This window comes from Myodes glareolus, chromosome 1 (assembly GCF_982192425.1).
Source record: "Myodes glareolus chromosome 1, mMyoGla1.1, whole genome shotgun sequence".
Taxonomy (NCBI): domain Eukaryota; kingdom Metazoa; phylum Chordata; class Mammalia; order Rodentia; family Cricetidae; genus Myodes; species Myodes glareolus.
In genome coordinates this window covers 31,662,300-31,682,416 of record NC_142026.1, presented here as the reverse complement: position 1 = coordinate 31,682,416, position 20,117 = coordinate 31,662,300, and the positions used below count along the sequence as shown (strand labels likewise).

The 20,117-nt window shown below is 46.9% G+C and overlaps 1 protein-coding gene across 15 annotated transcripts in view; it reads right to left on the bottom strand.

The window, feature by feature from the left end:
• The window catches only part of Agap1 (ArfGAP with GTPase domain, ankyrin repeat and PH domain 1), a 445,382-nt gene that overhangs the window by 169,615 nt on the left and 255,650 nt on the right, over positions 1 to 20,117 (bottom strand). For all 15 annotated transcript variants that reach the window (XM_048441788.3, XM_085696846.2, XM_048441789.3 and 12 more), the window contains one exon: positions 1,664 to 1,768. In XM_048441788.3, the coding sequence (XP_048297745.1) occupies positions 1,664 to 1,768 (105 nt within the window). The remainder of the gene's footprint in view (positions 1 to 1,663; positions 1,769 to 20,117) is intronic.

The following is a 20,117-nucleotide window of genomic DNA, read 5'->3' as shown; positions in this document are numbered from 1 at the left end:
ATGTACCTTGTAAACACAGATGTGCACAGGATGGGGTTACATACCAATACACCTACAGACACACTGAAAACAACACAGGTGGGGACTCACTCACTCACTCACTCACCCCACAGAAAGCACATCTCAGTTCTGCACAGGGCCTGCTTGCACCAGCCTGCACGTGGGAAAATGCTTCACAGTCACAAGTAGACTACCGTCATCGCTCTGTTGCCCATGCCAGTGGAAGCAACAGGACAGCTGTGTGCGAATGCTTTCATCCTGCTGTCCGGTCAAAACATCCTGCAAGTCAGACGCTGCCTGCAGACTGACAGTCAGGCATGGCTGGCATTGTCATTAGCATCACACGCCAGCCAGGGATCGGGAGGGAAGCAGGTGCTTTCTAACGTGGCTCTGAAAGGTACAGCTACTGCTCTAAGCCAAAGGGAAGAGGGCAGACACAGCAGCAACAAACCACAGGAGGACACTATGTGTCACCAAGCATGCCAGGAAAAGGGCTTTTAAAAAATGTGACCATTCTTGAGTGTGCAGGGGAAAGGCCCCTCACCAAATGCTCTTTGGGGAGATAAGTGGGCATATGGGTCCTAGAATCCAACAATGTGTGCTCAAGCTGGTGATGCACGTAGACCTTACAGCTCTGCAAACTAATGACTGGGAGTTTGTCTTAGGGAAACAGAAAAGGATATCAGGAGAAAGCCCATCCAGAGTGACTTATAATAATGGGGGTGTGTGTCAAATTTATTTGTCAAATATCTCATTTTTGTTTTGTTCTGAGATGCTGTTGAAGCACTCAGACTATATCCATGCAGTAGAATAGTGAAATACTATATAAACATCAAAATGGTGCTGTGTATTCAGTCTTGGAAAAACACAGGTGGCCTCTCATTAGTGAGATGAACAGGCTGTGGGATGTGTGCATGTCTGTGTGGAAGCACCAAGCCCATGTGCACGGAGACACAGACACCCACACTCCCAGCATTCAGTCACATAGATTGCTTTCAACTTCTGCTCAGTATGTTTATTTAAACTTTTTGTTAACAACTGCAATTTAAAAGACTTTCAATTTTTTAAAAAGGTAATAGCTTAGTAGATTGACAAAATCCAATGACTAATGGTATAGATTTTAATTTTCAAACTCTGCAGGAGCTCATGGAATCAAAATGAACAGTCCACCTTAAAAGCATTCACTGTGGACAGAATGACCAGATTCCTGCCAGAACTGAACTGAGCCTGCTTTCAGAATCTTCCGGAAAGCACGAAGGTGACATCCTACAGAGAAGCAGTTTTCCTGCTTTCTGAGTTGGTGCCTGCTATTTACCTCAGCATGACAACTGCGGCCAATGACATCTACAGCTGGCTTTGCTCTTAGCTGCTCAGAGCTGGGCCCTGGGATCAAATTCAGTTGTTGTAGCTTAGGCTTTCACAGACACTCTCTAGGATCTCAGGCCTTACCCCACCTTGCCACGCCCATTTAAAATGCGACTGCAGATGGAACTGGCAGTGTAATCCACTGTAGTATCGAGAGCCCTGGATTAACGGATGAAGCGGTGGGAGAGCAGGACACCTGAGAAGGGAGCCTGAGGGCCTGACTGCACTGTACACATCTCAGGGGAGCGAACACCACTGCCCTCCTCACATGGCCTCTGCCCCACGGAGCTGTACTCACATGTAAACTGGGATGGTAGGTCAGCACGCCGTTGTCGCACAGGGTGACGTACTTCTTTTTCCACTCTTTGTTTAGGGACTTGCCACTTCGCTTCAGTAGCATGCCCTATAGGGAAGAGAAGCCAGGTGTGAGGTGCCATGGAAGTGGAGAAAGGGGTACAAGACACAGAGGGATCCAAAAATAAAATATAAAACTTTCTTAGGTTTTGCATTTTTAGAGATTAACCTTTTTTCTTATATTTAAATTTGAGTTTTCCTGCCATACTCAACATTACAGGTGTTTAGAGGTTGAACTCTGCTAGAGATGCTGAAGATCCACCATTGGTCAATAGCTGCAGTAGACATCCTGGGTGTCCATCAAACTCCCACAGAACTGAGTCATAGCAAGTGGGTGGTACCTAACAGAAAGATGCTCCTATTCTTTGTTTGTTGGCTTGTGTGGCACTGGGAACTGAAACCTTGTCTATTTGAGGAAAGTACCCTACCACTAAGCCCCAGGCCCAGCAATAGCCCCAGGAGTAATATATTAAAGAAAGATCTCAAGATCAAGGATCTTCTCACCTTAATTTTATAAACACAACTTCATGCTATAATTTCTTTACAGAATTTTAATTTATCCAAACTGAAATTCCATTTGCAAACTTTAGTAACAACATTGGGTGGGTGAGCTGTAATTCACCTCAATTGATTTTTAATGACGTCCATTAAGGTCTCCGGGAAAGCTTTCAGAAATCGGAAACTAACATATTTTGGAAGTCACATGTGGCGCCGCCTTCTCTGGATGACTGCTGCGGATGTGTTCCTGGTCTAAGTGCCAGTTCCCAGAGAACCTTGCATCTGATCCTAGGCTCTCCTGGGTGAGGACAATGGATGGACAATCCTGAGTGGGGGACAGGCCAACACTCCTGCAGCCTTGCCTCCACTCCAGTTGCAACTTTTATGCCACGGTTTCCCATTCCTGTACATTCCAATGCTGTCCATGCACAGTGAGCAAACTTCTTGTCCAACAATAAACTTTCATAATTCTGACAATAGCTGAGAAGGCATGTACCTAACACTAGCTAATTCAGCCAGACTTAGGAATCAAGAAGTTACAGGTTCCCAAATACACCTGTATCCTTGGGACACAGAGGAAACCTTCCTCCCCTACCTTCCTGATCCTATTCTTCCCCAGGGATGCCAGTGTGGGAGAAAATCAGGTCAGTCTGCACACATGGCAGGAAGGAGATCACATGTCTATCACCAACACTGTGAGAATATAGTTGTGTTTACTCAGATCATAACCAAGCTTTAAATCCCAGCGTGGGGATCCATTAGTACCTGTTACTGGGAGATTCGAACAACCCACAAAGGAACCTTTGGAAGGTCACTGCTCTGTAAGATTTTATCATGTTAAGAAAGCATGTGGCAAAAGTGACATGAAAAATGTTTCTGCTGTACACGAAAGCAACAGAAGCTCCCCTGTGTGATACAAATGGGCGATAGTGAGTCACCTCCACAGACACAATAATAAACCAACAACCTTTGAGCCCTCATGTTCCCTCCCCATGGAAAGCTCCCATTCTTACCCAGCAACACAAAGCCACACCCAAGTTCTCCAGTGGGCTCACATTTTCCCATCATCCACTTCAGATAGAATTTAAACAATATACAGAGGGCTGGGGGTCATTGCAATGTCACTAGAAGATTGGGGCTACTGCAGGCTTCAGAAGGCCATGTTCCTCCCTGTTCCAGCAAGTGCCTGCAGATGGCTAACAGGACTCCTTTGGGAGGATCGTGGGCACTTTCATGAGCCAGTCCTACACTCCTAATTATCCTTCCACCAGTGAAGGCTACAGAGGAAAAGAGGAGAAACTGGTCAGATGAGAGGCACGCACAGAGGCTCTCAGAGTTTATCTGCGAACTAAAGAGATCCATTTTAAATTTTTTTTTAATATTCAAATATTTATTGTGTGTATGTATGCCACAGTGTGTGTGTGTATGAATGTGTGAAGAGTGTCAGAGGATGTATGTGTGCATGTGTACACGAAGGGGGGAGGGAGAATGCACCTGTGCATTTATCTGAAGGGTCAGAGGACAATTTTGCAAGAATCAGTCCTCTCCTTTTACCATATGAGATCCAGGGATTGAACTCTGGTCATCAGGCTTGGCAGCCAGAGTCTTTACTTGCTATTTTCATGCTATCTATTTTCATGCTAGGAAAATAATATTACCAGGAAGGAAGACATGAATATTGACAATCTTGAATAAATCCTACTGTTCCTTGGAAGACACTGTTGGCTTATTCACTGTAAGAGTAGGTGGGCCTGAAGAACACTGACCTGCCCAAGGGCCACCTCTTTCAGCATTCCTGCCTTGACCACTGCCTTAACTATGTATCCTTCCACCTCCACCCTTCAAGGTTATGAAAGGGTCTGAGAGCCCCTCACCTTCTTCCTGTACACGCACCCTAGCTGTGGCCAGCAAGTCCTTGAAGTGGTCCAGCACCTGACCTCCCTGAGAGCTGGCTGACTCTTTTGCTCACCACTAAACACAGGTCAGAGGCAGCAAAGCCAAGGGACACAAGGCTCCCCTGTAGACAAGACTGTGCACCACACAAAGACAAGTGTACAGTGAAGTGGCAGGCCTCCTATTCCTGCCATTGCACTGGGCTATGAATTCTACAGTTCTCAGCTACACTGAACAACCTGCTCTCACAGCAAAAACTGAAGGGCTGGTACCTAGTGTTCTCAATGGATACCTGTGACAGGGGTTCCCTCCAGAGCAACGTTTAAGCAGATAGGCACCTCGCTATTTCAGAGAACCCACAGTTTCCAGAGATGCTTTTCAGTTACCAAGAATTTCCAGCTTAGTCAAGGCACAGGATGGGGCTTCCTTTTTGGGTTGGTCTAGGGAACCCTGTCTGACTCTCAAATTTCTACAGAATACAACGTATTCAAGTTGGGCACCGAGGTGCAGGCCTTTAATCCCAACACCAGGGTTGGAGAAGCAGTCAGATGTCTATGAATTCAAGGCCAGCCTGGTCTACATAGCTAGTTCTATGACAATCAGGGCTAAATAATGATACTGTCTCAACCAAAACAAAACCAAACCAAAAATAAACAAAACAACTCCTACAAACAACAACAATAACAACAACAACAAAAACCCGCAAAAGCATGGCCACTACTCTCAGCTGCAGAAAATGCAAAGACATTCCTTAATCTATACTGCAGCTGGCTGCAGGGAAAGAGGCTCTGCAGGCTACCCTGAGAGCAGGCAGGAAACATCCATGACCAAACACTTCCCAGGCAGGAGGAAAACCAATGTGCTTGGTGGGCGTGAATCTCAACCTACAAGCAAACTCAGGGACCAGGACCGGGCTGAAGAAGCTGGATGGCCAGACATGCTGAGAGTCTGCAGCTAGGACACAGAACAGCACATGCTACCACTGCGGGGGTGAGGCAGCAGTCCCAGGAGGAGGCGGCCTTGTTGTGTCCAGATGTCTGCTCAGTACAAGAAGCACCAGACTTGCCTCAGAAAGCTCCTTAGCTAGAAATATTGGCAACAGCTCAGAAGATTTTCACACAGATCTTCTGACTACAGAGGGCTGTCAGCCTGAGACTGCCAGGCAGGAGCCCTGCCACACCAGATATGTCGCCCTAGAGCCTGGACGAAGTGTGAGATAACATGTACCAGGAATGCTGAGAGGCAGGGGGATTCAGCCCTGGGTAACAGGCTACACGGGAGAACGGCAGACAACACTGAGGTCACATTCCAACACACAGAAGCAACTTCCTTGGATAGAACAGGTCTGCAGAGCACAGAGCCCCAGAGAAGGCCCAGCTGGATAACCAGTATGTGACTGGCCATTCGGGGACACCCTGTGGCCACATCCTGGCCCCCACTGGGCTGTTACTGGAAGGTCTACCAAACACAAGGCATTTGTGTTTTGAGTGTCACCTGGCCTGGGAAACTCTAAACTGTGAAATGGGTACGGGGACTGTTTTCCAGCCCACAGACACAGAAGCATGGCAAGGTTATGGCACAGTAAGGCCACAAGTGGCCTAAATTATAAAACAACCTTAAAAGAAAGAGCAATCTTCTTCTTAGCAGCTACATACAAAGGCCACAGGAAGACTTGACGCGGCTCCTTTCACCTCAGGACCAAAATCCTGGACCAGGGTTCTACTGCAAAGCTCCAGGTTCCAACAAGTCCTAGTGTACCTTTTAGGCCCCTGTCAACGACAATGGTTCCCTAAACTGTTTCCACTTTATAAGGCCATGGTCATTTGATGGAGTATAATTAAAGTCACTAATAGACCCCAAGTGAAGGCACCTGGCCTTCTAAACAGCCAGAAGTTAAACCATAAAGTTCTGTATGTACTAGGAGGGTAAGGCACACAGTCTTTCCTGTGGTCCTCCAGGCTCTACTATGACACAGAGTGGTTAGAAAGTCCCAGAATGGACAGGGCCTGTGATGGGGAAACAGTTCCATGCTCTGCCAGCCGGAGCCCTCACCCGTCTCTAGCAACCAAGAAAGAGGCAAGCCATGAAACCGTTCATTTTACACTTTCAGAGGACACAAAGTCACAGTCCCGACATCCAGGAGATGACAGAGGCCGGAAGGCTCCTGGCTGTCTAGACACAGGCGGGCGGCTCCCGTCAGCGCGTGCAAATGGCCCTTATGATTCTAAGTCTCTTTGAGTAGCTGTAACCTAGGGCAAAACTGCACAGCAGAATGTCGAGATGCATCCTTCGTCCATCTTTCAGATGCCAATCTGGTACACGTGAAGACAATGCTTGCTTTAGATGGTTCTTGCCGACTAGCATGGCCATTCATTTGTGAATGGTTCATTTCACTGGCAGGGGGCTGCAGTATTTATCTGGATGTTTTTAGGTTTCAGGACAGTACTGGGCTTCACTCAAAAAATAAGTTTGCTCCCTGCACATGCAATCGTTAGTCTACAGAAAGCCAAAACATGCAGGCATTTGCTGCGGAATATCATTTTAAGGTGTGTTGCTTTTGTTTATGCTGCCTTTGTTTAGTTCTGTGAAACTGTTATTCTTTGCCTGTCTAAAACACCTGATGGTCTAATAAAGAGTTGACCATCCGATAACAAAGCAGGAGCAAGGAAAGGCAGGGCTGGGAAGCAGAGAGTATAATGAGAACCGAGGAAGAAGAGAAGCAAGAGAATAAGGAGAGGAGGACATCAGGGGTCAGTCACACAGCTATACAGCGAACCATGGGGGAAGAAGTAAAGAAAGTCATAGGAATAGAGGAAGATAAAAGCCCTGAGGCAAAAAGGTAGTTCGGATAATTTAATTAAGAAAAACTGACAAGAAACAAGCCAAGGTTGGACACTCATAACTTAAGATAAGCCTCCATGTGTGATTGATTTGAGAGCTGGGTGGTGGGGCCCCATAAAGAGCCAAAGAGTAAAGAGTAAGGAGTAAAAGTAAAGAAATACACCAGCTACAACCATTAGTCTGCAGACAGCTGGTGAGCACTGTGTGAGCCCACATCCCACTGATCTGTGCTGCCCGAGACTCGCTACAACCCGTGGCACTCAAGGACAGACACCGTCCATGCTGATTTAACACCTGTTACTAAAGCCAGTGGAGAGGCTGGAGAGAGAGCTCAGTAGTTAAGAGCAATTGCACATCTACCAGAGAACTCGAGTTTAGTTCCCAGCACCCACATGGGATGCTCACAGTCAACTGTAAGTCCGGGTCTGGGGGCTCCGACCTCCTCTTTCGGATTCTGTCAGTCCCTGATTTACATGTAAATACGTGTGCACGCACACGGACAGTCACACAAACACACCTTTTTTTTTTTTAAAGAGTAAACCTTGAAAAAAAAAGACAAGGCAGCAGCTCTAGCACTGCTGAGCTCTGTGTGACTCTGCTTTGTCCTCAACCATGATGTCACAAGAAATGAAAAAAAGACTTTTCTCTCAGATCACTCCATCCCAGGGTGGATAATGCAAATTGATATCTCACACCACTGTGTTTGAAAAACAAATACCTCATGGCGTTGGTGTCAACCCAGTAGGCTGGGCAGTCAGCAGGACTCAGGAGTGCGAGTGGAGCTTTGAGGAGAAGGATGCAGCATTGTCAGGCATCTGGCTTTCTGTCCATGACCCAGAGGCTTTGTTGTTTTCCTAGGAACCACTTCCCCACTAGACCAACTGCAAGGCTCCCACAGCTTCTATGTGTGCTTAAGAAACATAAGGGTGTTGCGACTGTATTATTCCTTGGAAGTGGTCAGTGTTGGTCTAATTGCTACACCTGAATCACTGATACAACAAAAAGACCATGGTTAAAATGATCTACAACCAAATCATCAGGGTCCCAGGAGGGTTGTCTTGCTCCTTGCTCAGGTAATCTCTGTGGCACAGGAGCAAAAAGCAGGACTGTCTGCCACACTGCAATCTCTTTATTCACCACGTGTATGCTTCTAGTCCCAAGAGGTCATTGAAAGCCAACAGCAATGTTAAGTGTACAAGCTTTAAATAACTTACTAAGTTAATGTAACGAATGTAAGTGCGATCTGAAATCCATCACTCACTGCTTGCTGCAGCCCCAAGCTATGATAAAACACCACTCATAAATTTATATTAAAACTCTGTTCGATAGCAATTATTTACTAACAAAGATTTATTGACTGCATTAGAGTCTGGGGGTCTTTCCCAGTCAAATCAGTCTTTGAATCTCAGGGGCTGAATGGTGCTGGTCTCCGCTCAGGAGAGGACTGTCAGGACAAAGAGGGAACAGGTGATGGTAGGCTCCACTGTGGAAGTGGAGCACCAGCTGAGACATGGAAACCCATGTACAGATGGGGTGATCAGCCAGCCTGACCAGTCAAGGTCCCTTCCCTCTCAGGAACATGCCCCTTACTTGGTTTAACATACATCTGGGCCATGTGTGTGTTTGGTTTAAGAAAAGCACATGAGATTTCAGAGGGGTAGAAAATGAGCCAGACTACTCTATCTGAGAGAGGGCTGCCATTTTGTCCCCTAATCAAGATTAAAGGTAACAGTTTGCCAGAAACGTGGGAGGTTTCGGCTTCTCCAGAAACAAGCCAAGTCAATCACTGTGGCACAGCTGGAGTCAGTACTGATCCTGAGCACTATCGAGTACTTCCATCCTGACCCAGATCAACTGGAAGGTTTTCATGGCATGTATCTGTTTGTATAGTAAAGACTGTAAGGGCTCTGTAACACCTCAAATTACGCCTCTTGTCTTACTTAGAAATGGTCAGGGTTGATCTAATTGCTGCACTTCAGTTACCGATGCATCAGAGAGGCTGTGATTGTAATGATCCCAACTAAAACCCATCAGGGTCGCAGGCAGGCGCTTGCATTTTCTTCAAGGACTGTCTCTGGTACAGCAGAGAGCAGCGGCGCCTATCACTGCAGTCTCTTGTCATATGTGAACCTAAGTCTTGAATATAGTTATCTTTTAAAAAAATTTCTTTGCATATGAATGTTTGGCTTGCATGTATGTATGTATGTGTGCGATGTGTGTACCTGGAGAAGTCAAAAGACAGCAATGGATCCCTAGAACTGAAGTCATGCTTATAAGCTACCATGTGGGGGTGTGAAGTTGAACTTGGGTCCTCTGTGAGAGCAGAAAACGCTCTTAACCGCTGAGCCATTTTTCCAGTCCCCATAAATAGTCACCTTAACAGTGTCTCCTAACACACAACACTCTCACAAAGGGTACTGATTTTAACTCTCTACAGGACCATGGTTGGGACACGCCAGCCAGCAGGCCGAGTCTTACCTTTGGACTGCTTGTAAATACAGTGTTATCAGAACAAAATCCAACTCACTATATCATGTACAGAAGAGAGAAGCAATTCAGGATTGATATTTGTCTTAGTGTATTGTGAAACTCTTACCAAAACCAGTTCTGGAAAGTAGAGGATTTACTTCTGCTTATAGGCTATAGTTCATCACTGAGGAAGACGGGGGGGAAACTCAGACATGTATCTAGTGGCAGGAACTGAAGCAGAGACCACGGAGAATGTTACTTACTGGCCTGCTCAGCTTCCTTTCTTCAACAACCCCAGGACACATGTCTAGGGATGGTACTGTGAGCTGGGAACTCCTACACTAAACATTAAATGTCTCACGGACTTGCCTACATGCCAATCTGAAGGAAGCATTTTTTTCTTGTATTTTTGGTTGTGAGCGAACTCTCCAGACTAGGAAGCATTTTCTCAACCCAAGTTCCCTTTCTCCAGAAACGTCTAAGTTTGTGTCAAATTAACAAACAGTGAACCAGCACAGCCCCACAAGCTGTGGTGCATACCTCCCACCTGCTCTTTTCCAGAGAAGGCTGGTTGAGACCTGCCACAGGACATCAACCAATAGAAAGAGATCAGCGACTACTGTGCTCAAACCTGAAAACCACTGCCCTTTCTCTTCTTGCCTCCTTCCCAATCCTAGCATCTTATCTGTCCCTTGGCTTCTACATGGAGATGCAGAGTTACAGGATCTGGGTCTCACAGTTTCTGCTGAAACAAGCAGAGACTTCCACTTATCAACAGCAGCCATGGGTTTAGCTGTGCCCACCTCCCAGTCTATACATGGAAGCCCTAACCCTCAGCTCCCAGAATGCAAATGCCCACAGGATCGTTGCATATACAATTCCATCAAAATAATGGCACCATGTTGGGGTGGGGCTCTAATGATATGACATGAAGATGGCCCTCTATAGACCTAGGGAGAGGCCTCAGGAGAAACCAACATTTCCTATACCTTGACACCTGCCCTTCAGCCTCCATAATAGTAAGAAAAATTTGTTAAAGCCTAAGCCTGGAGGACTGCTACATGCTGGCTTCAAAAGATCAACACAGGGGTCCATGGATAGGTGTACGGTGTTTCAGGACAGAAGACACAGTCAGCACTAGACATGGAGATGGCACACGTCTCTCACCACACACAACATACAAGCTGCATGCTCTGTCTTTGGTCTCTCTCCTAAAAAGAACCGCATGATGGTGTGTTTCGGGTGTTTCATGCCAGCCCACTCTATAAGGCACACAGTATGTCTCCTTGTGGACCGGCTCTGCTTCCAGATCCTCACTTCAGGACCTCACAGGGTGCAGGGAGAAGAGATATATGGTAGAAATGCCAAGACTACTGATTCACCATGGGTCAAGATAGCATGTCACTCAAAGTATAACCGCTCTTAACCAGCCGAAGTTAATCAATAACAGCAACCATTAGCTGTGTGCAGGAAAACAATTGCATTAGCTAGTATTTCCACACCCCCGAGAAGAGAACTTCTGGAGGATCACTTACAAGGTTCTCGGATGTATCTTTTCGCGAATGGTCAGCTGACATACGCTTCACACCCTTCTAAATCAGTTTAACTTTCCAGCTAGTTTAGAGTGTTTGCACTGAAACAGCAGGGGTGCCTCCAAAACTGTGCTCCCTCCCCTCCCTCTTTAAAGCAGAACCTGATGAGGCACAGGCAGAGAGGCCTCTTCCCCAGCCTGCCCTGTACAGGGCCCAGGGTGGGGGAGGGGATGCACGGATTATTCTAGATCTTTAACCGGCTCCCTGGTGACACCCCCACCCCCATTCTGGTTAGTAATATTTCTGTCACTCTGCTAGGTTGCCGGGTACAAAGGGTTACACTTTAATTGAGCTGTCAGCATCTCCAACCATCCTGTAAAGCCCCGATTATGCACGGCGGGGTTAGTGACACACTGGTTATTGTGGATGCCCTATTTGCGAAACCCAAACCTGCACCACACACAGGTCAGATCACCCGCGCGACCTTCCTGTCATTAGCCTCGTCTATTCCTACCTCACTGCTGAGAAAAATCACACGGCATGGGCTTCAAAGCACAGGCTGGGACTGGATTCGACCAGGAGCTAATCACCCACAAATCCAGCTCAAATGGCAACAATTGGCTAAACTGCTCCCCTCTCCAGAGCTCAGCAGTAATTTGGGATCATAAAGAAAAGAATTATTCAGCTAACTGCCCCGAAATGTATGCTTTGTGACCGACACACTTCACATTTTAATAATGATGGACAGAGAATCCAATTTAGTACAGTCACCGGAATAACGAGATCAGGGACCAGGACCACAGAGATGGGGGGTGGGTACGGGCTGCTGTGCCCCTTCTTCAGAGAGAGAGAGAGAGAGAGAGAGAGAGAGAGAGAGAGAGAGAGAGAGAGAGAGAGAGAGAGAGAGAGAGAACAAGCTGACCATGAACGTTGGTGGTATCAGACTTAGCTAGTGCCATGGAGTCTTGGTTTAACTCAAATGAAGATGGCCAGAAGAAGGAGAGAAAGAAAGAAGGAGGGAGAAAGGGAGGGAGGGGAAAAAAGCACCAGCAGAGAAATTATTATACAGTGCAATATAAAAGCAAGACTCCTAAGAAACCCAAAATACCTGCCATCTAGGAAGCTGCACTTCCCCACCAGGCCTGGCAAACCCCATCTTGACTGGGGCAGTAATACTGCCACTGGCTGTGTTGTGTTCTGGTCCCCAATGAAATTTTCAGCACCATGGATGCTGGTTTCTGCACTGGTTGCTAGGGGATAGCCCTATGTGTTGCTCTTCTGTGGAAAATGGTACAGGAGTACCAGGAAACCTTTATCCCGCCTGCCTGATCCTCCTGCCCTGACCACCCTGGAGGCGAGACTCACAAGCAATCAGAGGCTCTTATGGCAGCCTTCAGATGGACCCTCCATCCCTCCTGAAGCCACAGAATATTAGACTCAGTGTCCCGTCCTGCTGGCCTAGGAAGCCTATGAATGCTCCTGACCAGTCCCGCATGAGGCGACAGTGGGGGAGTACAGTGGCAGGATAGCAGGAGTTTTGCAAAGATGTTAACGACTTATCAACTGCAATGGCCGTGGCACAGCAGAGAGGAAGCCTGCAAAACCAACAACAAAATCCTGCTGCTGCTTTATTCCAGCCATGACCCCTGAACACCACCAGCACTGCAGGTATCACAGGCGCACAGCGACAGCCTATCGATTCCCGTGGGAACGGTGAGTCTGCGAGCTCGGGCCCCACCTGTTAGGAGTCAAAAGCTAATGTGTCAGGTATGCTATGGAGCTGATTTTTGTATCTGCATAATGCACTGAGCGTCTGCTGCACGGGAGACGCGTCCTTTGTGCACAGTTCATGCTTTCAAATGTGTAATATTCTTAGAATACACCCTATGGTAGCCTTCTCTGTGTCTCTCCCCTAGTTCTCAGAATGCTGTGCTGCCACGCGCATCTTAGAGCCGTTGGCTGTTCACATCACACTCTTCCCCCAGGTGAATTCAACCTCTCCCATACTGTGTCTCACTGTGCTGACCCAGAGGCAGTTCCTCGTCACCTGCACAGACGTAGGCTTTGCTTGAGCATGGCTGCAGAGTGTTGGTGAGTCTTAGTTACCTTCCCTGCTGCTGTGATAAATACCCCAGCAAAAGCAACTCACAGGAAAGAAGGGTTTGGTCTGGCTCACAATCCAAGGTGACAGCACAGCCATACGGAAGCCAAGATGGCGGGAGTGTGAGGCGGCTGGCCAGACTGCCTCCACAATCAGGAGGCAGAGAGTGATGGCGGCAGACTGCTGCTCAGCCCCCTTTCTCCACTTGTACAAGTCAGGATCCCAGCCAAGGGTTCAGACCAACCACTGCATGTGAGTGTATACTTAAAAACTTAAACCAGGGATGCCCCCAAAGTATTGGGCTTCAGGCGGCATCTGGGTCCCCACTCACCCTGATTTCAGATAGCACTGGCAGCTCAGAAATACGCTCCACACAGCATAGCAGGCAGCCTATTACGGGGTACAGTCAGCAGAGAAGGGCACGTCGCTGGCTGGAAGATGGCAAGGCTTGGTCCAAGAACATCTCCTTAGATGCCCAGAGCTGTAGCACAGATATTCCTATATCCCATCATAAGCAGACTGTAATGGCCAGGTCACACACTGCAGTCAACACTGCTAAGTGATTTCTTGGAAATTTTGAAATGTTCATAGATTAGAAGTGGGATCAGGATCTAGAAAACATACTGGATCTGATGGCTGCCACAGTCCTGACTGAGTGTAGAGAGCTGCCGGTGGACACAGAGTGCCCTGATCTCTACACTGCACTTACTTCCTGTGGAAGACAGGCAACTGTCAGATGACACACTCCTCTGACAAAAGGAAAGGCACAAACAGAGGCCCCGAGGACTCTCAGAAGCAGGGGACAGGGTCTGTGACAGTCCCCACCCTTCATGGCGATTCTCTTGTAGGCTCTAAGATATTCTCCATTAGTTTCATGTGGAAATGGAGCAAGTTGGAGATCACAACTGACTGGTATAATACAGTCAGGGTCATCTGCCAAGACCGCCAGTCCCCAAACTGTCAACATCAGCAGACAAGTGCCTTAGTCTACCTGGAACTCAAAGCAGAGAACCGTCAGCACATGCACACCCTGCAAAGCACACATGTGAGGGTGCAGCCTACAGTCAATACAGGGCGACCTGTGGGGGCCTCATCTCTACCAAGCATCCTTACAAGAATCAGGATGCCCTAGCATGGAGGCTGCCAAACAATGAGATGCTATTGCTGAGGGCATGGAACATGGCGATGAAGCAAACTGCCACTGTGCCCCAAACACTTTATGATGGAGACACATCAGGATGAAATAGCACCCAAAATACACATGGAAGAGGACATGTGGTTAGACTTCACTCCGGTCCTTAGCTGCACACCAATGGTCATGAAGGAAGGCAGGACACAAACAAATTGCTGGCATATCACACTTTTAAAAATGGACTGGAATGGCCCTTCTTGAGAAGCCGATTGTTAATCAGGGCAGCGTGATGATGAACAACTGCAAACCTTGCGTCAGCAAGTTAAAAATGGCCTTATTGTTTCTGTGTGAGAAGCACTTAGTACATGCTATATGTAGAGACTGTATTTCACGCCCCATTTGATGTAACATATTAGTGGATTCAGTCATCAAGGAGCAAGCGTCCCCTCGCCCAGCTCAGATATTGAGGGCGTGGGCGGGGCTCCTGGGTGGAAGAAGAGCAGAGCTCGGAGGTTCCCTGGCTGTGCACGAGCAGATATTTGGCCCTCCTCACTCTGTGGGCCTGTCAACAGTGTTAAGTAATTGCATGTCAACACTGCAGTAGCAAGACTTAGCAAATCCTGATGCTGCAAACACACTAATTGAACCATTATTTGGTGTGTTGTTCTTCATCTAATTTATTTGAGATTGCTCAAAAAGAACACTGCAGAGCACAGCCTTCCTGCAATTATTTGACTGATTCCACTTTGGCATTAAAAAACGTCAGAAATCTTTATCAGGAGAATCGGGATGCATGTGGTCACAGGTCTCTGCTAAGAACCACAGTCTGTTAGGAACCCCTCTGAACCTCAGGCAAGGTCACTTGTGATTACTGGGCTGAGAAGGAGACGAAAGAGCAGGTTGCATCTCTGGCTAAATCCTGTTTGATTTAATGGTATCTATCCTAGACACTATTAACAAAGTGACCTGGGACCAAAAGATTCCAAGAAAAGAAGGTAGTTAGAGACCTGTGTGGCTGCAGGAAGGCAGCCTGCACACCCTGAATGCAGAACCCATCCGATAAAACAGAGTTTGTACTTAAAACTCATGACTTCAACTCATCAGGAACGGAGAAAATAGGAAACGAGGTGGTGCTCAGAGAGTGACCTATTGAGGGAGGTTGTAATTATATTTTCCTTTTCACCTTGACTTTGAAGATGCTTGGGTGAGCCACACTTTAAATGACCAAGTGTGCATTTTCCGGTATAATGCCCTTTCCTGTTATTTAACACTTAGTTTGTTTATTGTTTCAATGAGTATTTGAGTTACTTTCTTGGGAGGTGGGCAGGAAGACGACGGTGAAAATATAAGGGTTGCCTTAGCACTGCTGAGGACCTAGGCTAGGATGGCAGTTGGTGTGGGAGGGGAGGTGACTGGGTTGGTGAGTCCAGTCTGGTGCCTTGTTTGGAAACCTGCATAAGTGGAGGGCTATCGGAGGGCACAGCATCAGGCAAGGACTGGGCTGTCCTAGAACCTACACCACTGCTCCTCAATACCCACAGAGGCGCTGGTCTGAGCATCTTAAGTCTTTTGAATTGTGCATGGTGCTGTGAAGGGGGGTGGGGCAGCAGGCAGGCTCCTCAGACAATAGTTCAGAACTTATTCAGCAAAGCTTGCTATTTTTTTTCCCTTCAAAGGCTGAAGTTTGTTCTGCAGATAAAAGCAATGCCTTTGGGAAAATAACTCTAAGGTTTTCCTTCTTGACAAATGGAAGTGGCTCTGAGAATCAAGTCACTATTGTGCAGGGTTCGGTCAACTGTGGAAATAACAGGAAGGCAAGGGAAGATAGAACTTTTTAAAGAAACAGCTCAGGGAAGAAAAGAAAAAAAAAAGAAACCCAAAAACAGGCAGCTCGACAGCCAATGCCAATTAGTCCTCCCTACCTGAATACTGGCAGACCCAAAATAGTAGCCAGTTTGTAGAGGCGAGATGCTTCCACTCAGGACATGGTGGGAACAAAGACAAGGCATGCACATTTTAGGCTATGGCTCCAATGTGGCTGGGAAGCCCCCTTTTCTCCAACCACAGATCTGTTCTTTGGTCTTGACAAACACTTCCTATTTTGCTTCTTTTAAAACTTCCCATGGGTGGAGAGAAAGTTAATAAAAGAAAACAATATGTATTTAAAGGAAAAAAAAAAAAAGCAAGGTGCCCAGAGTACGGCTAATGGAATTTGATGCTGGCTTTAATTTTAATGAAGAAAGTTGCCAGTAGCAACAGAACTGTCAACCGCCGCCGAGCGCCATTAATAAAGATCCAGACAACATTAGTGCCCGGCTCCAGTACAAAAGGTTCCCCTCGCTTCATGCTGTGCTAAATTGGCTGCCCAATTTTTCTTAAGTGTCCATTCTATTTAGAAGACAATTTATTAATTTTTGCCATTCATTGTCAGCTGACAGGCCATCATTTTGTAGCCCGGATTTTAGATGAAAACTAATTGAGAAGACTGGCAGTATTTATGAGGGGTATTATTTGTCAATTACAGCTGCAAATACTCCTTGCTTCCACCAACTTTGATGCCCCCGTCCTCTAGGTGAGGGCACTGGGACTGTTGGCATTAAAATATGAGTTGGTCTCGCCCAGCTCATCAATTTCATAGGCAAGGAGAAAAAGCACCTTTTCTGTCTGGGGACCCTTCATGTTAGAAGGAGACATTGAAACTTACGACAAAGAGTAAGTCTGCATTACATAACAGCCATAATCGCACACGAAACAGCATTCCCGGGAAACCAGTTCACACCCACTGCTGACGTCATTTCTGCACAGCCATCAGAGGACAGACCTCAAGGTCTGGAGCCCAAGTTGTGCAGTTCTGAAATGATTTCTGTTTTCAACTTGTGTCTTAAATTCCGGCAGGGATGAACACAGGTGCACTCAGATGGATGTCTGCGTGCACACTCATAGGCTGTATGCACCTCCCTGCCAACATGAACACATAATGCCTTGCTTTAAGAATGATATGCCTTACTTTTCCAGAGGAAAGCATTTCTCATTGGTAAGAAGCCCTCAAAACGTTTGAAGGGGTTAACAAGTTTACTTCCAAAGAAACTGTTGTGTGGCCAGTGAGACGGCTTGGGAAGTATGGCTGCTTGCGGCACAAGCCTGATGATCCAAGTTTGATCCCTAGAGACCACACAAAGGTAGAAGCAGAAAACCAACTCTGCATCTCTCTCTCTCTCTCTCTCTCTCTCTCTCTCACACACACACACACATACTAAATAATCACACTAACTGAAAAATGCATATTTTATATGCTACCACAATCCCAATAAATGCACCTTAGAAATAACAGCAACAATGAGTTACAATTGTTTATGTGACTAACTTAACTTCCCTTCCTCGGATGATGCCATTGATGAGGTCTGGTAAAGATTGCTATGCAGCCTGCATGATGCTCAATTTCCATTTACACAAAGTTAAAGGTCACAGCTATTAAGATGCATGTTTCCCAAAGGAGTAAGAAGAAACAGAGTGAGGACGGCTGTTGCGCCACCAGGCCTGAGGCAGAGGATGAAATTCCCTAAGGTCATTAGGGCAGTGGTGTTGAATGTAGCTACAGGCACCCGGTACAGCCAGCTGGTCCCAGGGGACCCTCCGTGCTTTGTTTCTGTTCGCCACTTCCAGGGACTCACGGCTGCTTCTAGTCTTCCCTTGCTAGACTTGACCTTGAACATGGAAACAAACCACCAAGGTGTGCTGCTATGCCACTTCTGTCAGTCACGCACAGGAGAAACAGATGGCGTCTGTGTGTGTGTGTGTGCGCACGCGCACATGTGCGCATGTGTGTAAGAAGCATGCACCTATTCTTCTTACCATCAGTTTTGAAAGTAGTGGCTGAAACATGGGTATAGCGCTTTCACAGATACACACACTTTTATTAGGGTCAGCAACACCGGATGGGAGGAGCCCAAACCTACAGTATCCCCAAGGGTATTCCATTAGGAGGCAAAGACATTCCATGTTAGCACAGGTCCATTTGTGACACAGAATGCCACACTTGCCTCTGGGTGTGGGTCCAAGAGGGCGCTGTGTAGGGAATGCCCATTAAACATGGGCAGATAGTCTGTGTACCTTCCTGTCCTCATACAGTAGTTAAGCCAGAATTACTTGGGTTTTATGTACAAGCAAGCCTGCTTCACCTGGTGTTAGCATGGAAGGAACCTCTGGTTCACAAAGCTAAGGGTAACCTCAAACAGACTTAAGGGGCCTCTCTTGATTCTGACCGTATTCCACTGGAGCCAACGTCAGCCGTGTGCTTCTGGGCACCGTGTGCACACTGAACACATCTCAGAGAACTGGTGTATTCACAGGGCTGCAGAGTTGGTGTTGGCAGGAAGCAGTATTTGAACACATACTGCCTTGAGCTGTGTGCTCAGGTTTCAGACTGCGTGGGACAAGGGTCCTTCTGACTTCAGTCTGTAAATTTGGGTAATAGTCAGCCGAAGCAAGGCCACTATGTCCTGGATCACAGGGATCGTATCACTACTGGATAGTAGGCAGTCCATTAGGACTATTCTCAGGAAATCAGAGCCATTTCTGGACTTTGGTTTGAGGCTACTATTGCCAAATTCATGGGCCCAAGTTGAAGTACAGTGCCAAGATGATGCACAGGGCCTGACATTGGCTGCAGTCCAGTAAGACCAGAATCAAGAGAGGCCTCTTAAGGCTGTTTGGGGTTATCCTTAGTTCTGTGAACCAGAGGTTTCTTTTATGCTAACACCAGGTGAGGCAGGCTTGCTTATACATAAAATTCAAGTAATTCTGGCTCAACTACTGGGTATGAGGATAAACACAAAAGGAAAGTCAAAGACTAAAAATATTCTTGGTTAGCTTTTTGAGGTGAGGCTCCTATCTGGGCATGTAGCAGCCTCTAATCTAGGGTACCCAAGCATAAATACCACTTGTGTGCTAAGTTCAAGGGTATCTCCACTCCTTCACAGGTGCCTTATCCACATCAAAACCATCCTCCAATCCCCAGAAATGTCCACTGATTTGAGTGGAGATGCTGGGGCCTGCAAGTCTTTGCTGAAGTGTTACAGGAACAGACTGAGACAGGAACAGATGCGCATTTACATCTTTGGATTTATAAAAAATCCACAGTTCAGGTCAGAAGTCCACAAGGGAAATGACTGATACATTCTTTATATTTCCACCAGGGGTTACTCTATTTCACATTTAACACAACTCACCTTTTATGCCTTTGAAAGCATACCAAGAAGTCTAGACTCTGATATGATAAATGACAAACTGGTGTGTGAACAACTACGTTTAAATAATTGTGGTATTTGAAAGTAGTATAGCAACATGAACTTAAAACTTTACTTGTATTTAGTCTTGCACACACCTGACAGCCATTGGTTTTGAAAGGCTACACACTAAACTCTGTGGACAACTGAGTCACAATTATCCAGGTACTGACACTGACCGGCCTCACTTCTCTGCTGCTGGCCACCAGGGACAGCAGATCCTGTATCACAGCACATTATTGAACATCTGTTGTGAGCGTGTTCCAAGTCATGTGACCACTGTCTTGGGGAGTTCAGCTGTGCTCACCTGTGCAACAAGCTGGTTTGCTGATGGTTTGCACTCCTGCACAGACAGGCAGAGTAGGAAAGGAGATTCCCACTGCTCACTACCACCTGGCAACTTGCACCTGGCCTGAAAGAGAGACGGGGTGTGTAGAGGCCCGTGGCTGGTTGCAGGGGAGAACCCATACCCCTATTAGAAACCTCTTACCTATGCTCTGGAAGGAAGCCCAATGAACTCCTTGGTTTGGGGAGTGACTTCTGGTGGAATTCTGCCTCAGCTTGTGTCTCCCACCGGCATCAGACTAACAAGGTTTTCATCCTCTAGCTTTCCTCTGCCTTCCCAGCCGAGGACCAGTGTACAGAGC